We start from the raw sequence: 17,127 nt of genomic DNA on the forward strand, positions 1-17,127 counted from the left end.
TAATTGTTCTAAGTGTCAGGAAATTTCTCCTTAGTTCTAGGTTGCTTTTCTCCTTGATTAGTTTCCCACCATTGCTTCTTGTCCTACCCTCAGGTGCTTTGAAGAATAGCTTGACTCCCTCTTCTTTGTGGCAGCCCCTGAGATATTGAAACACTGCTATCATGTCTCCCCTAGTCCTTCTTTTCATTAAACTAGACATTCCCAGTTCCTGCAACCATTCTTCATATGTTTTAGCCTCCAGTCCCCTAATCATCTTTGTTGCTCTTCTCTGCACTTTTTCTACGGTCTCCACATCTTTTTTACATCATGGCAACCAAAACTGGATGCAGTATTCCAAGTGTGGCCTTACCAAGGCATTATAAAGTGGTATTAACACTTCACGTGATCTTGATTCTATCCCTCTGTTTACGCAGCCTATAAATATATCTTGGCTGGCAGGCCAAGGAAATCAAAAAGTCTAACCTCCCTGATGCAGTAGTTATAAACCATTTTAACTAGAAGCAATGCCAATGTTCATACATATACACATAAGCATCAACTCTGGTCTCTATCTGTATAAAACAGATAACATTTACAGTATGAGCATTTGGCAATCATGGCACATCCTTTTATTAATCTGGCTTGCAAGCACGGTGTCAGCACTTCAAGCTGCATTTACTCTAGTGCTGACATAAGAAGGAGAAGCAGAGGCGTCTGGAAAGGGACGTTTGACTTTTCACCTACTTATTTTCCCTGGAGATAATATCCCCTAGGAGATGGGATGGGAGGTGGGAAATTCCTTTGAGCTGGAGCAGTAGATCAGGGGTAGAGTGACTTGGAAGATGGCCAATGAGCGCAGGGGAGTGGGGAACGGAAAGGGAGGGTTTTGGGTCTGGAAGTCAGTGTTGGCTGCAATGGAGTCGGATTCAGAATGTCGTGCTTAATAAATGGGAGTTTTTCTTCAAGGACTTTGTTTGAAATGCAATTTATTTGAGACAACCTCGAAACCTGACACACGGTTTAAACCCTTGGCCTGGAGTTAAATCCCATATCTGCTTGTGGTGGACTAAATAGGCATGGCATTAGATTAGACTTTAATTAAGGAACACCTTAATTTATTCTTTTTCTTGCCATGGTAAGACATTGTTTCTCTGTGTTCTGCATAATAAGAATGGGTGGTGGGCGGTGAAGCCATTCACACAGAATTTGATATAATCTCTCATGCACACTCACTGTTCCAGCGTGCGTCAGCCCTATTTCCTGGTGGCTGCTGCAGATTATCTTCAGAATCAAAGAAACCTTTAAAAATAGCCAGCCTCTCCTCCCTGCTCAGTCTCTGGGGACATAGGACGTAGTTGTAAATTACAGCAGCCAAGACAGCCCCTATGAAAGGTCCCATCCAGAAGATCTGTAGAAAGAAGCAAATGAAAAGCAACTTTGAAGAATACAAAAACATTGCTTCCTCAGGCTAGAATCCTTTGTATATCATGGGTTAGATGTTCCATTGCTAGACAAACTACCAAGAAGCAAATCTGACCCAAATATTTTGACACCTGAGAAGAACCAGTGATTTCTACCAAGGTGCCATGGTTTCATCTCCTCTCCATGTGCTTCATGGCAAAGTATGTTCTGAAGACAACTGCTGCAGTTCTCCCTCTGATTTTCATATTCTACTTATAGAACAGATTTCATGCTTAGCTAATACTTGGCTGTTTACTAAGCAGAATATATTTATGAAGTCCTTGGTGCTCTCTGAGCTTGGATGAAGGTTTATCAGTGAAGGAAGTTTGGTGTGAAGGAGGTTTATGTAATCTAGGCTAACAATTGACGATCTGGGCTGACAGAGTCCGCAAAGAGAATCTTACCCAGTGAAAAGGACCGAATTTTCCCAGTATGACAGCAGGGGCAAAGGATCTTGCTGGATTTATGGAGCAGCCAGTATAATAAATCTGTTAAAGGAAGAAAAGGCATTAATTTAGATTGATGATAGTCTAAAGTAATGTTTCCCAATGCCTGGACTTCAACTCCCAGAATTCCTCAGCTTGTTTCGTTTGCTAAGAATTCTGGAAGCTGAAGTCCACATATCTCAAAGTTGCTCAGCTTGAAAAAAGATTTGACTTCAAGTATTCTATTCATTGGGGCCTTTTCTCCTACTTTATCCCCCATCCTGCATAATTTATTATTGCCTCCTTTGTGGAGATTCTTTGTCTCATTTAGATAAACATCACTGTCAGGATATTTCCCATTTCTTATTGCCCATTGCAACAACATTTGTATATACGTTATCTACAGACCCTTCCTTGAGTTTTCCCCTGTAGATATAAATTTGGGGTGATCTTGATATTTGGTATCCAGCACTACTTCCTTTCAGTACAACAGTGGAAGCTGTGTTGATCCCTATCAGAAACATGCAAAGTTGCCATGTATGCACCTGTATAGGGAATAGCTCTCTGTATGAAGGGATCTCATATAAGGGAGCAGAGGATTAGTGTATATGCCAAATCCAGTTTAAAGGCAATACATTATGAAGTTATTTATTTGTAGGAGCATCTAGACAGCAGACTGGGAAGATCCATGAGGATTCTGGTCATAATCACCTACATTATGTGAGTGGTTTTGAAATTCTATTGAAAATATCAAAAGTATTTCTAAATTTGCATGCATACATATAAATTAGATCCTGCCCTCACTTGGCCTGCTTGTTAATGCTTTCCTTAATATTGCATGCATTACAATGTCACACATTTGTAAATATAATACGAAAGATGGAAACAAAATTATCATTCCAGCATATGTGTTTATTCGGTTAGATACACATTCCAACTCTTAGGAAATGGGTGGAAAAGACTGTCCTGCAAATAAATCCAAATACAATTAACTACAATTAACTACTGTTTGCAGAGTTTCATCTCTGCACTTTACTAGCAATATTAAGGCAGACCTATTCTGCATGGGGCTTCTGAATCAAGGGTGATGGTTATATCGATTTCTGAACTGAATTGTTTTGATACTGATGTGAGAAATTTTATCAGCTGTGTGTCAAAACATCTGTGGCTTCTCAAATTTCCTCGGTTTTAGTTTTTACAAATTTTTTGTTTCACCAAGTTTGAATCTGAACTGATCTAGAGTCTTTCAAAAGCATTTGGCCTTCTACTCAGCCTCCTCAAGTAAAGCATTGCTTAAAAAACAAATAAACAAATCAACTTTTGATAACCTCGAAATGTCAGTTTATAAAAACAAAATGAAACAAATCAACACAAAGAGTGACCCCTCCCCCTTATTCTCATAAAATCTTACCTAACTCTTCCTGCCCTCTTTCCTTCATCTTTCTTTAATAGGGAGATGTCTTCTGCTGTGTTTCCTACAAGTGAATCCTTCTGCTTAATAACTTGTAAAGAATAAAATGAAGCGACTCACCCCAATAAGGTGAGCCATAGTGACAGCCAGGCCGATAGACAATGCTGCATAACTTCTGCTCTCTCTCCTGCGCTTATCGGTTACAGAGAAGATGCACATAACCACAGAAAAAGTTAGAACGATTTCAATCAAAAAGGCTTCCCCTGCAGATACGTCTTTGAGGACCTGCCAAAGTGTCAGAAAGGAGAGTTAAGGAAATAAAAAAGCACAGGCCCAACACAAACAACTTGTTACAGTGTCCTTGTAAATTTCCCACCAACACAGTCTTGGTGTTGTCTTCCCAAAGATATGTTACTAGGACAGGGATCGGCAACAGTGATGGGTTGCTCCCGGTTCGGTCCGATTCTATAGAACTGGTAGTAAAACCGTCGGGAGGCTCTGCCCACCTGCCATGACGTCATCATGGGTGATCTGCACATATGCAGAAGTGCGTGTGCATGCTCAGAAGCGCGTGTGCATGCATGCAAGCGAAGCTAGCATGCACGTGGTCCCATTGCGAACCGATAGTAAAGGTAAGTAGAACCCACCCCTGGTCAGCAACTTTAAACACTCAAAGAGCCATTTGGACCTGTTTCCCACAGAAAAGAAAACACCGGGAGCCACAAAACCCTTCCCGTGCCTGACTATTTCCTGAACGGCCACAAAATTAGCATATGTAGATGAATTAAACATTCTGTTTTCTTCTGAAACTTTTCTTTTCTTGGATTTATCCATGGTTGGCCTACCGGGAGTCGAAAAGCTCAATAACATGTCAATCCCCCACCCCGCACTTTGGCTGCAGGTTTTGTTATGTATGCAGAATTCTTCAATAATTGTTGTAGAAGTAGCACATTTTTCAGATGAAAGAATTTCCCCAAGTGTGAGTGGCCGGCTGCTGATTCAATCATAGCAGACCATGGAGGGCTACCCATGAGGGCATCTCAGCAGTGGTAGACTCCCTTCCTTGCCACTGCAGGGCCAACTCTGTCTAGAGACTTTCAAAGGTAGTCAGTTCCCTTGCTTTTGAGTCTTCTTTAATTAAACCTCACAATGCCTGTGTTCCCTCCTGTTGTCCCACAAGGAGATCTCAAAGACAACTTCTAATACAAGTACCATATGCTACATAACAATTATGCATAACAATTTGTTATTACCTTTCTTCTTTTTAAAGGAACACATCTCACGGCCTAAATACACGTCAACTCTAAATGCTCTTAACAAGATCAGATTGTTGCTTCTGTTGTGGAAAGTTGCTTCAGAAAGGAATTTATGGAAAATTGGATCTGGCTAGAATCACACCCTATTACCCTTTGGTTAATTCCTTAAGAGAGCATCCAGTTAATTATATCATAGGGTCTTTTGGCAAAGTCAGAGGGACTCTTAAAGAATTGCCTGTTTGGCTTCTGTTCATTCACTGACCCAAAGCAATAATTTGGGAGTCATGCACACAAGCTTCTTTCAGATTAATTGGCAAAGAAAGACTTACATGATTGGCAAATAGTGTTGAGCGGATCTCTCCGGGTGTCACGGAATAGATGATTCCTGCACCAGCAAGGCCTCCCAGCACCTGTAAGATCATATAAAATACAAAGCGGACGATGGAGATCTGGTTCCCCACAAAGTAGGCAAGGGTGACAGCTGGGTTGATATGTGCGCCGCTGATATGACCAAAGATCTGAACCATGGTTGCGACGGTTAGTCCGAAAGCCAAAGAAATCTGGAGAACGTTAGGCTCTTCCAAAGGCCACTTGAAGGAGGCACCCAAGGCAATGCAGAGAAAGATTGCAGTTCCTACAAATTCACTTAGAATAGCCCAGGCAAATTTGGGGCTAAGAATCTCTGCTCGTCTTTCAGCAGTAGTAGCCATGGCTGGTGCAGTAGACACCGAGTGGGTGTTAAGATGGAATTTGTAGGCACCACGAGCAAGGAGTAAATTTGCTGGGCCATGCTGCATGCATTTATAGTGAGAAAGGGATGGGTTTAACCCAGTGTAGGTGGGGCCAAAGAGAAACCTGTCAGTCATCCTGAGGGTAATTTTTGAATCAGGACTACTGTATTTCGAGGTTAAAATATCCCAAACAATTTCCATAGTTAATGAGAAAGCCCTAAAGATTGGGGGAAGAGGGGGCATTCTTCTCAAAGCATTAACCTGTTTTTGAAAAATCTTTTAGAATTATTTCAGAACATTCATAACATCATAGAATTATAGGACTGGAAGGGACTTTGGCGGTCTTGAAGCAAATAAGATGGTTCATTGTCTTTCTTTTCATTCTCGTTCTCTGAAAAGTGGGAGTTCTCATATTTTATTTTGTAACATGCAAGTAAATGCAACTGTATGCATTTAGATGGAGTGTGTAAAGCTTTGTCTGCTGTAGCAGGGGTCCCCAATCCCCAGTCCATGGACCAGCACCGGTTCATGGCATGCCAGAAACCGAGCCACGCAAACAATCCAAGCCCCTTCTGAGGGATGCAGGCAGCATGTGAAACCATGCAGAAAAACTTCTCTCGATGGAACCGGTCCCTGGTATCCAAAAGGTTGGGGGCCTCTGTGCTATAGGACCAAGTTCTCATATGTCCTTATCAATGGGGCGATCTTGGAGGGACGTAGTACCACAGGTCCATGGGGATGTCACAGGTCCATGTTCATTTTGGTTTCTTCCTGGCATAGCTCAGGCTATAGAAGAGAAAGCCACTTGAGTATGAAGCTGAGGACCCTCATGATTAGAGTTGAGGAGAGGGTTCAAAACATCCTTGTTTACTCGGACCTTCTAATTGAATCCATCATTTTCATAAGTGTAGCTGTTTTAGCCCCTTAATTATATGCTTTAAAATGCATCATGTAATTGCGTTGATTGTTTGTTTACATGGTATATTTCAGTAGTTTTTATTCACTTTCTGAAAGGTGCACTAAGCCATTAAGGAAGTGAGCAGTACAGACATATTTTAAACAAACAAATAAGATATTGTACACAATGTGTAACTTGTGCTGCACATTCACCAGCAGAAATTTGGGGATAAAAGAAGGTTTTGTGGACAGGGACTATTGTTTTTCTACTCAGCATATGTTTCCTCTCTTTTCTGCTGATCTGAAGTTATTTTGCCTTCCACTGCTTTGGGCTATGTTGCGTTCTAGAGTCACAGATGCCAGTCAGAGTAATACCAAATATTATGCTAATAACAATCATATTTCCCTATGTGATGATGTCACAAAACCTATTCAGATTGTGGCCAGATTCTTTACTGGTTTCTAAGAATGAGTTATAGGTCTTTCATTTTCATAGTCTTCATTATCCAAACAGGATGGATAAAGCAGGTATGGGGCAGAAATGTTTGTGAAACCTACTTGTATGAACAACATTTCATAAGATCCTATTTAAACATTTTTGTTCACAGACTTGAGGCACTGAATAGATCAAAAGGACCCTTTAGTACATTTGCCACCAAGTTGCACATAATGTGAAAAATTCATTTTGTCTTCTGGCCATTTGAAGGGGAACCTGAATAATGGAAAAATACATGACGAAATGGAACAATATGGCACTGAACCAACGTCAATTACAATAACAAATATGATAATTTTTGATACCTGATTTCCCAAAAAGTATGGCTAAAATGTGTATTGGAGAATTTTTTGGCATCTAATTCCTGCAGTTATAGAAAATGTTTAAAGTCCATGTCTTAGAGGTTGTTTTGTTTTTTTTAAAATAAAAACTGGAATTAGAGCGAAATATTTTCTTGAAGCAGCTTGCAGAGCAAAAGCTAAAATTCCTTCTCAGGTGAAATTATTCTAAGGATGGCCACAGACGTTTCAGCAAGATTGTGACCAATTTTCTCAAAAAATCCTTGTTATCGTTAGGTTGTTCTTAGATTTTCCCAATAATGAAATTCAGCCATAATTTTTCATTTTGGATCAAAGATCTTAGAATGTTTGAAGAATTTCTAAAAGACATTCAAAATTTTGATAAGTTTCATGAACATCTCAGAATAACAGAATAAAATAACAGAATATCAGAATTGGAAGATACAGATTAACAGAGGTGGAAGGGACCTTGTAGGTCATCTAGTCCAACCCCCTGCCCAAACAGACCCTATACCAGTTCTGACAGATGACAGTCCAGTCTCTTCTTGAAAGCTTCCAGTGATGAAGCTCCCACAACTTCTGAAGGCAAGCTGTTCCATTGATTGATTGCTCTCACTGCCAGAAAATTTCTTATTTCCAGGTTGAATCTCTCCTTGTTCAATTTCCACCCATTCGTTGTTTGGCCTTCAGGTACCTTGGAAAATAGCTTGACCCCCTCCTCTCTGTGGCAACCCCTCAAATACTGGAACACTGCTATCATATCTCCCCTGGTCCTTCACTTCGCTTCACTAGACTAGCCATGCCCAGTTCCTGCAACTGTTCATCATATGTTTTAGCCTCCAGTCCCCCAATCATCTTGGTTGCTCTTCTCTGCATTCTTTCTTGAGTCTCAACATCTTTTTTAAAGTGTGGTGACCAAAACTGGATAAGTATTCTAGGTGCCTTACTAAGCCTTACTAAGGCTTTATAGAGTGGTATTGGAAGAGTTTTGGAGATCTTCAAATCCAACCCCCTATTAAAGCAGTAGGATCTAGACCAGGGGTGTCAAACTCACATCATCATGGTGGCATCATGTGATGTATCGCGACTCCCCCCCCCCCGCCTTCGCTAAACCAGGCTTGGGCATAGCCAGCATGTGACGCATCTGGCCTGCGAGCCGGGAGTTTGACAGCCCTGATCTAAACCATTTCAGACAAATGATTGTCCAATGTCTTCTTAAAAACCTCCAGTGCTGGAGCACCCACAACTTCTGGAGGCAAGTTGTTCCACTGATTAATTGTTCTCACTTTCAGGAAAACTGTCTCACTAAAATACTATAGGATGAATGGAGAATTGAATCAAGTGAATCATCCTTTTTCAGATTTCATTCAAACTAAGACAAATGCCCAAAGGAATGACAGGCATGAAACAGAATTGCATTAGTGTGAATGTTCTTTTTTAGCATCAGGTGTGGATGAAATTTGATGTGCTGCCCACCAGGACTTCAAGTGGGTAATAAGAATCATGCTTGTGTTAACGTTCACTCATTAAATTTTAATTTACTAGCTTTTATGAATCTTTAATAAACTAAATGCATAAAAGAGGATTTCAGGGAGGAAAAAAATAAAGAGGAACATGAAAATGAATCCTGAAATAGAAACATAAAACTATTGCACAACCTACTTTGGAAAGGAAATTTATAGAATGTTCACTAATCCAAATGCAACCCACTCGCAAAGAACATTTTCCTATCTAAGCTCCACTGAAATGAATTATTCAGCCAGATTGTTCTCAGAAATGATGCTTAAAAAATATTGCTACCTAGGATCAGCTGCTACCTCAGATCTCACTGAGGGCTTAAAATCAAGCCAGAAGAAGAAGTTTCCTATCAGCTGTGAAATCCCCCTGGTTCTATCTGGCTCACCGAATCGGTAGCACTGGCGGTGGGAGGCTCCACACACCCATCAGAACATCATTATGTCCTGTTTTTTAACCATCTGCGCATGCGCAGATTTCCGCATGTGCAGAAGAGGTGCTCCCGCGTGGGAGCGCACCCGAACCGGTAGCAAAGGTAAGTAGATTTCACCGCTGTATCCTATGCTAATGTCACATCTGCTATTACCAGTGGTCTTACAGTCTGTGGGTGCCTCCAGATCAAGTAATAACTTCTGGCTTTGACAAGTTCCTGATGTTTTCTTGGCAAGATTATAAAAGTGGTTTGCTGGTCTATATCACTTCAGAATATATTCACCTATATCTCTTTTCCTTTCTATTTTTTATATGTGCATTTTTTTAAAAAAAACCAAACGATTTCAATACAGATAGTCCTCGACTTACAACAGTTCATTTAGTGACCGTTCAAAGAGACAATAGCACTGAAAAAAGTGACTTAGGACCGTTTTTCACACTTACGACCTTTGCAGCATCCCCACTGTCATATGATTAAAATTCAAACACTTGGCCACTGGTTTATACTTATGACTGTTGCAGTGTCCCAGAGTCACGTGATAACTTTTTACGACCTTCTGACAAGCAAAGACAATCAGGAAGCCAGATTCACTTAACAACCGGGTTACTAACATATCAACTGCAGTGATTCACTTAACAACTGTGACAAAAATGTCGTAAAGTGGGGCAAAACTCACTTAACAAATTCTCACTTAACAACATAAATTTTGGAGTCAATCATGGTCATAAATCGAGGACTACCTGTACTTGTTATTACTGGTTTTTCTTTTTTTTTTATGTACATTGCTCAGAAATTTGTGACTGAGTGGTTGATCAATGGAAGGAGTGAATAAATGAATGTAATATCTTTCTTCCCCCATCCCCTTGCCCCCATTTTTACATTTCTAAACATATTTATTCCCAAAGTATATTTATTTATTTATTTATTTATTTATTTATTTATTTATTTATTTATTTATTTATTCAATTTCTAGAGCTGCCTATCTCAATCCAATTACAGTGGTAACTTGATGCCTGACTGCTTTGAAACTTGTCAAGTTTGGTAGTCGATGCATTTTGCCGTGAAAATTTTGTCCTGGTACTCATCGTTTGTTTGGTACTCGACCATAAGCTAGAACTTGTTGATGTCAGTTGCTCATCATATTCTTTATAGGAAAAAATTGTTTGGTACTCATTGTTTTTGGTAGTTGTCGTGCCTCCCGGAATCAATTAACGATAAATACAGGAACCACTGTAGCTCTTTTTATTTTCATACCTTTCTGAGCTGAAATCTGCATCTGATCATTCAAGCAATTGTTTCAAGAAGTTTAATCAAAATGCGGTTAACAGTGATAAGCCATCATTAGGAATATATATACATTTGTTTTTCTTTCTTTTTCGTAGGTTTTATGTGTCTTTCTCTTTAGCCAGGTTCTACCTATGTAAACCAAAATATTATGCATCCCTAGTTCAGTAAAATCACAATTCACTAGTTTCTGGGCTTTTTTTTCCTTTCTGGCAGCCAGCAGACCCTTTGCTCCCAATATATATATATCTCAGACATGGCTGTCCCTAGTTTTCATGAAGATAAAGTGAGGGAGAGGGGTGGAGCACTTTCAAACTTACAAGATTGTGTTACTCTAACCTTATCTTTGAATGATCATTATCATTCAGCTTATGTATCTTTGGTTTCCAAATTTGGTCTATCTCGCAGGGCTGAATTAGGATAAAACATAGACAGCAATTGCTGCTTCAAGCATTGATATTATTATGTTGACTCACATATGACATTGGGTGACAGCCTTAGGAATCACTTGTACATAGCCACATTAAGAACATATTTAGAAGTTAATAAGATACGGGTGACAAATCTCTAATGTACAAGACTAGGAACCTCACCTCTGGATTGTTATTGCTTTTTCTGCTGCTGTCCCATATGCGAAACATTTGCTTCCTAGGATGCAGTTGATTCTCTTTGTGTTTATTTGATCCTCCCATCCTGGGCAGAAGAGACATTCCAGGATATCCCTTCACTCCTGCCATTTTCCTCCAACAATGGTAGGAATGGCCCTTCCCATTGCATCACTGTGGCGTTGTCTGGAAAACAATGATGAATATGCAACGGAGTATTCTTTAAGGACTTATACATATTGAATCTTTTATGCAGATGCCTAGAAAACAGGCTCCCTCAGAAATAGGTCATCTACGTAGTGTGAGGAAAAAGTAGGGAGGGGAAAACTAATCCCAGTTCAATTTGAATTGTCAATATAATTTTGATTGTTGAATCATCTTCCGCCACCAGCTCCCTTGGGTGATTTTGGCTTTGTTTTCAATCTTTTCATTATTTTTTTCACATATGTTAATGAGACAGAATTTATTTTTGTTGGAACCATTGCCTTTTGTTATTTCATCAATGGACATCATCAAGTCTAATTTTCTGTCAATATGGATTTGCATCTTCTCATCCCATCCTGTTTACACGTCACTAGCACTGTCAACCACTTAGTGAGTTTGCTAAATGTTAGCAATAGCATTTAGACTTATATACCACTTCACAGTGCTTTACAGTCCCCTCTAAGCGGTTTACAGAGTCAGCATATTGTCCCCAACAATCTGGGTCCTCATTGTACCTAACTCGGAAGGATGGAAAGCTGAGTCGGTCTGGATCAAACTCCAGACTGTGGGCAGTGAGTTAGCTTGCAGTATTGCAATCTAACCACTGCCCCACCACGGCTCTACCTGTTAATGATCTACCTTTTACTACAATGACCGAGTAAAGCATATGAAGAAATGTTCTACTAGATTAGACCAAAGGAGGCTCTCAATAATTATTCAAGCAGATCAATGGATACACTTGGAAGCAAAAATTTAGTTCAGATTGTATGCTTTGATGAATTCTGAAGCCAACAGAAATGGATAAAATGCCTATTATTGATATGTTGACAGGTCCAGAATAAGAAAATTGTAAAATAGCACGCCAGTTAAGACTCCTTGGATGCATTGCTTGGATATGCTGTTTTCTCCACATTTTTAAAAAAAAGTCCTGGCTGAATCAGTTGTGGATTTGTTGAAACATATATTCTGGCCTTCTAAAGAGCAGTCAGGGTTGATCTCCTCTAGGACTGACTGGTTTGATCACCTTGCAGTCCAAAGGACTCACAGGAGTCTTCTCCAGCACCATAGTTCAAAGGCCTCAATTCTTTGGCGTTCAGCCTTTCTGATGGTCCAACTTTCACAACCATACACTGGGAAAACCATAGCCTTGACTATATGCACTTTTGTTGGCAGGGTGATGTCTCTGCTTTTCAGAGTGCTGTCTAGATTTGCCATAGCTTTCCTCTCCAGGAGCAAGCATCTTTTAATTTCTTGGCTGTAGTCCCCATCGGCAGTGATCTTGGAGCCCAGGAAAATAAAATCTGCCACTACCTCCATTTCTTCCCCATCTATTTGCCAGGAATTGAGAGGGTTGGATGTCATGATCTTAGTTTTCTTAATGTTGAGTTTCAAGCCAACTCTCTTCTTCACCCATATCAAGAGGCTCTTTAGTTCCTCTTCACTTTCTGCCATTAGAGTGATATCATCTGCATATCTGAGGTTGTTGATATTTCCCCCAGTGATCTTAATTCCAATTTTTGATTCATCTTTTTTTTTTTTAAGCTGAAACTCAAATACTTTGGCCACCTAATGAGAAGGAAGGACTCACTGGAGAAGAGCCTAATGCTGGGAAAGATTGAGGGCAAAAGAAGAACGGGACAACAGAGAATGAGGTGACCGGATGGAGTCACTGAAGCAGTAGGCATGAGTTTAAATGGACTTCAGAGGACGGTAGAGGACAGGAAGGCCTGGAGGAATGTTGTCCATGGAGTTGCGATGGGTTGGACACGACTTCGCAACTAACAACAAAAAAAATGCTCTGGCCAAAAGTGCTAAACTTTTGAGAAATGAACTTAAGAAATGAAAAAGTGTATGTATGCAAAAGAATACTATTCCACAACAAAGCTTCTTCCTTGTTATTCTGTTGAAAAAGCAAAATAAAACTAATTGCAATCAAATACATCAGTAATTTACTTCAGCAAATCTTGTATAAACTCAAGAGCAGAAGAAAGGACTGTCCAATTAGGTGTTACACTGGTCATAATTTTACACACATTTTGAAATGCAGATTGTAGAAGGTATTACCATCAATAATTCATTGGGCAAATCCTGCTTTATGACAGAATGTCAAATATTTGATAACATTAGATTTTTTTGGGATGACTATTAGTTTTTTATATTGATGAAAATTATAGAACTGTTTGGCATTACTGGATGTGGGGAATTTTTTTTTTTTTTTTGATATGGTACAAAGTGAGTTTTTGGTACAAGATGTGAACAGAAATAATTTTCCTGTAGCATTTATTTCTTGAATAGATTGTTGTTATTCTAATTTATTCCTCATGAATAATAATCAATGGAATTATCTCCAAAGTAATCAAGAAGTGATGTGAACCATGTACTTTGATATTTAATTTGGTCTTGGAATCTTTGGTATGCTTAAAACAACAAATTCAGGGAATGCATGTGAGCAAAATTGAACATAAATTATTATTATATGCAGATGACATTTTGGTCTTGTTTACAGTAGTGGCCAAAATTGTGGAAACCTTTTGGGAAAAGTGTATTTTTGAGGTTTGATGACTAATAACACCACTTTTTATTGGAGTTTCAAGATAATCATATTCCACTGCTGGAATGGCATGGGAAGAGCTCAGACCTTAACCCAACTGAAAATCTATGGCGCCGACTAAAGAAACTTGTTAGTCAGACGTGACCCAGCAATAAAACCCAGTTAATAGAAGCAATCATTCAATCTTGGTTTTACATTATAACAGCTACAGAACTAAAAGACTTGGTTCACTCCATGGGAAGACGTAAGGCCATAATTCATGCTAAAGGTTACCCAACTAAGTATTAACTGACGTGATAATTTTTGTATATCTCATTTTTTCTATGGTGACAATTTTTATATATCTCATTTTTTCTACAAGTTTCACTTTTCTTCTGTATACTGTAACTGCTATTCTAATAGCAAATTCTTTCTTAAAAGTTATTGCATTATATTCTTGATTAAATTATCTTTCCATTGACATATAATTTTATGGTACTACTCCAAAAAAAAGTGGTGTTATTAGCTAGTTTCAGAAAATACACTTTTCTCAAAAGGTTTCCACAATTTTGGCTACTACTGTATAATGTTTGTCAAAGATCTTTATTACGTTCATAGAAATAATGCAGCAACATGGTAAAACCTCTGGATAAACAATTAATTGCAATAAGCACAATATTATAACAATTGGTGAAAATGTCCCTCTAAGCATTTGTAATGCAGGCAGATAAATAGGATTTATTTACTCAGATTCTGTGAAATATCTGTGGTTAAAGATAATCCACAGTTTACTATCACAATTGAGTCCAAAAGTTATGTTGTTAAATAAATAAGGAAGTTGTTAGATGAGTTTTGTCCCATTTTATGACCTTTTTTGCCTCAGTTGTTAAGTGAATCACTCTAATTGTTAAGTGAATCATGTGGCTGTTAAGCAAACCTGGCTTCCCTCATTGATTTTGCTTGTCGGAAGCCAGATGGGAAGGTGACAAATGGTGATCACATGATTTAGGGACAGAACTGTCCTAAATACATGCCAGTTGTTAAGTGCCCAGATTTTGAACATAAAGCCATGGGAATGCTGCAACGGTCCTAAGTGTGAAAATCAGTCATAAGTCACTTTTTTCAGTGCCATTGTAACATCAAACCAGTGATGGGTTGCCCCCGGTTCGCACTGGTTCTATAGAACCAGTAGCAAAACCAGCGGGAGGCTCCGCCCACCAACCCCGACGTCATCAAAATGCTTCTGCGCATGCGCAGAAGAGCATGTGCATGTGCGTGGCCCCGTTGCAAACCGGTAGTAAAGGTAAATAGAACCCACCCCTGCATCAAATGGTCACTAAGCAAATGTTTGTAAGTGAGGGGCTACCTGCAGTTACTATTAGGAAAATAATCTATATAGTTTAAATGAATATTTAGAATTGTATTATCTAGGGATTTGCTAAGCAATCCCCGAATATCCCACAAAGTATGTTTATATGGACCTGGAAAGAGAGGGGAAAAACATCTCAAATCCAGGCTAAGGCCTCCTGATATCTTTTCCTGAGGGTTCATATCATGAAGATCAGCATGATGAACCTTCATAACTAAACTTCTCAGCTTAGTGGCAAATAAATCCATGTTTCAGACAGTCTTGTTCAAGGCACCCCCTTTAACTGTTTTGCCCTGGGCTAAATGCAGTACGTGAGGCTTAAGAGAACTATTGATTTACACAAAACGACTTAGCAAAGGGTTAAGACAGCAGTAACTCCAGCAAGATTTCCCATCATGGAAAGGGTACAAAAATGGGCTCTACCATGCAGGTATATGTTTGGGGAAGGAGGTCATGGAAGTGAAATGATGAAATCAGCTCTGTACCATCCTGTTGCAAGCGCCATCCCTTTTGTAAATATGCCATGATGTCACATATACATATGAAAGGGACAGAGCTTGAGGCACAATGAGTGATGCTGCTTTAACTATTTAAAGTATTTAATTATTTTGACAAAAGCATCAGATCCTGTGCTCTAATAATTTGTACAAACATGAATAATAAGATTTTTTTATTTTGCCACTGTAAATTTTGCCACTTTCTTTCATTTTAATATTGTTTCCTTCCTTCCTTCCTTCCTTCCTTCCTTCCTTCCTTCCTTCCTTCCTTCCTTCCTTCCTTCCTTCCTGTCTTTTTTTTTCTATAGAAATTGTTTCTATGCTAAAAGTGCTCTTTTTGTCTACTGTCAAAAAAAAATAAATAGAACAAAATCCAATCCAATCCTGATAAACACATCATCATCAGAGAATACTGTAGTACACTTGCTATCTAACTTTGTCCTCTAAATTTATCTAAACTACTGTTTACCATTTTTGTTGGTGTGGAAGAGCTTAAATCTTGAAAGCAGCACTGTGGCCTTTGGGCAGCTAGCACTTTAACCCAGCCACAATAATTTGGAAGGTGGAAAACTTTATTTGCGTGCCACATTCCCCTTTGACTCCAGAGTGGTTTATGAGGACTATTATGAAGATAACAACAGAATGCCAAAGGCAAGGTTCCCAGCATCTCTGTTTCTGATTGAGGAGCCCTGTCACCTTAATTAGATCCAAATTATCTCGTAAAGCCATAAATTGTTTTAATTTAATTCAAATGAAGTGCTATTTTCATTTGCAAATCATTTTATCCCACCCCAAGAGATCAAAGCAAATTTCATCCTCCTCCTTTTCCTCCTCTTCCTCTTGTATTTCAGCCCAATTACTGAAATTATACAAAGTTGATGGTTACAATAAATTGGGTTTCTGCTTGGCCTATCACCAGTACAGGCCACTCCTCACTTCCTCAGTGCAGGAATAACAATAGTACGTAGACTTATATACTACTTCACAGTGCTTTAAATCCCTCGCTCAGCGGTTTACAAAGTCAGCATATTGTCCCCCAACAATCTGGGCCCTCATTTTACCGCCCTTGGAAGGATGGAAGGCTGAGTCAACCTTGAGCTGGTGAGAATGAAATTGCTGGCAGTTGGCAGAATTAGCCTGCCATACTGCATTCTAACCACTGTGCCATCACAGCTGTTTTGAATGGATCCCCTCCTCCTCCCCCCACTGCAAATGCACCCCATGCCTGTATTTTCCAGCTTCAGTTCAAAATGGCCATTTTCTGGCCTGAGCTATCTTAAGCCCTTCAGAGTAGGTGGTTTCCAGCACATTGTTTCATTCTAGTGGAAGCCCCGTCTCTGGTTGGTTGTAGCATCTGTGTGTCTCCTCTCCTCCAGCAGCTGGTTGCTGTCCAAGCAACCAATTCATCTGGGAGTGCCAGGCTTCTTGGGCTTGGATTCCCAGACGCTGGATTAAAAGGCCCATCATCCCTGACGTCCGTTCGGCACCAGTTAGTAATTGTGGCAGCTGTATTCCAGCGACTGAGAGGACTCAGTATCAATTGGGAAGCATCTTTTTTTTTTAAAGAAAAAAAAAGCATCAATAAAAATGTTCAAATCTTCCAAATATAGTTATATCCAATCCTAACAGAGGTATATACAGATAGTTCTCAACTTACAACAGTTCATTTAGTGACCATTCAAAGTTACAACGGCACTGAAAAAAAGGGAGTTATGACCGTTTTTCACACTTGTGG

At 39.4% G+C, this 17,127-nt stretch overlaps 1 protein-coding gene across 1 annotated transcript; it reads right to left on the minus strand.

Annotated features, from left to right (window-relative positions):
• Positions 1-1,198: 1,198 nt before the first annotated feature.
• LOC117663119 (aquaporin-5-like) lies at positions 1,199-5,242 on the minus strand. Its single transcript, XM_034413054.2, has 4 exons — positions 4,862-5,242; positions 3,397-3,561; positions 1,845-1,928; positions 1,199-1,387 (listed from the first exon to the last, which is right to left on the minus strand). Exons 1-4 carry the CDS (start codon positions 5,240-5,242, stop codon positions 1,199-1,201), a joined length of 819 nt encoding a protein of 272 aa, XP_034268945.2.
• Between the last annotated feature and the right edge of the window lie 11,885 nt (positions 5,243-17,127).

Source organism: Pantherophis guttatus, chromosome 2 (assembly GCF_059756535.1).
Source record: "Pantherophis guttatus breed Tessera chromosome 2, ASM5975653v1, whole genome shotgun sequence".
NCBI classification, from domain to species: Eukaryota; Metazoa; Chordata; class Lepidosauria; order Squamata; family Colubridae; genus Pantherophis; species Pantherophis guttatus.

Excerpts from the sequence above, each read along its gene's own strand:
- LOC117663119 (XM_034413054.2), bottom strand. The coding sequence starts at position 5,242 with ATGGCTACTACTGCTGAAAGACGAGCAGAGATTCTTAGCCCCAAATTT. Across the intron at positions 3,562-4,861 it reads CAACACTATTTGCCAATCAT|GTCCTCAAAGACGTATCTGC; the intron begins GTAAGTCTTTCT and ends ACACTTTGGCAG. Across the intron at positions 1,929-3,396 it reads CTATGGCTCACCTTATTGGG|ATTTATTATACTGGCTGCTC; the intron begins GTGAGTCGCTTC and ends TTCCTTTAACAG.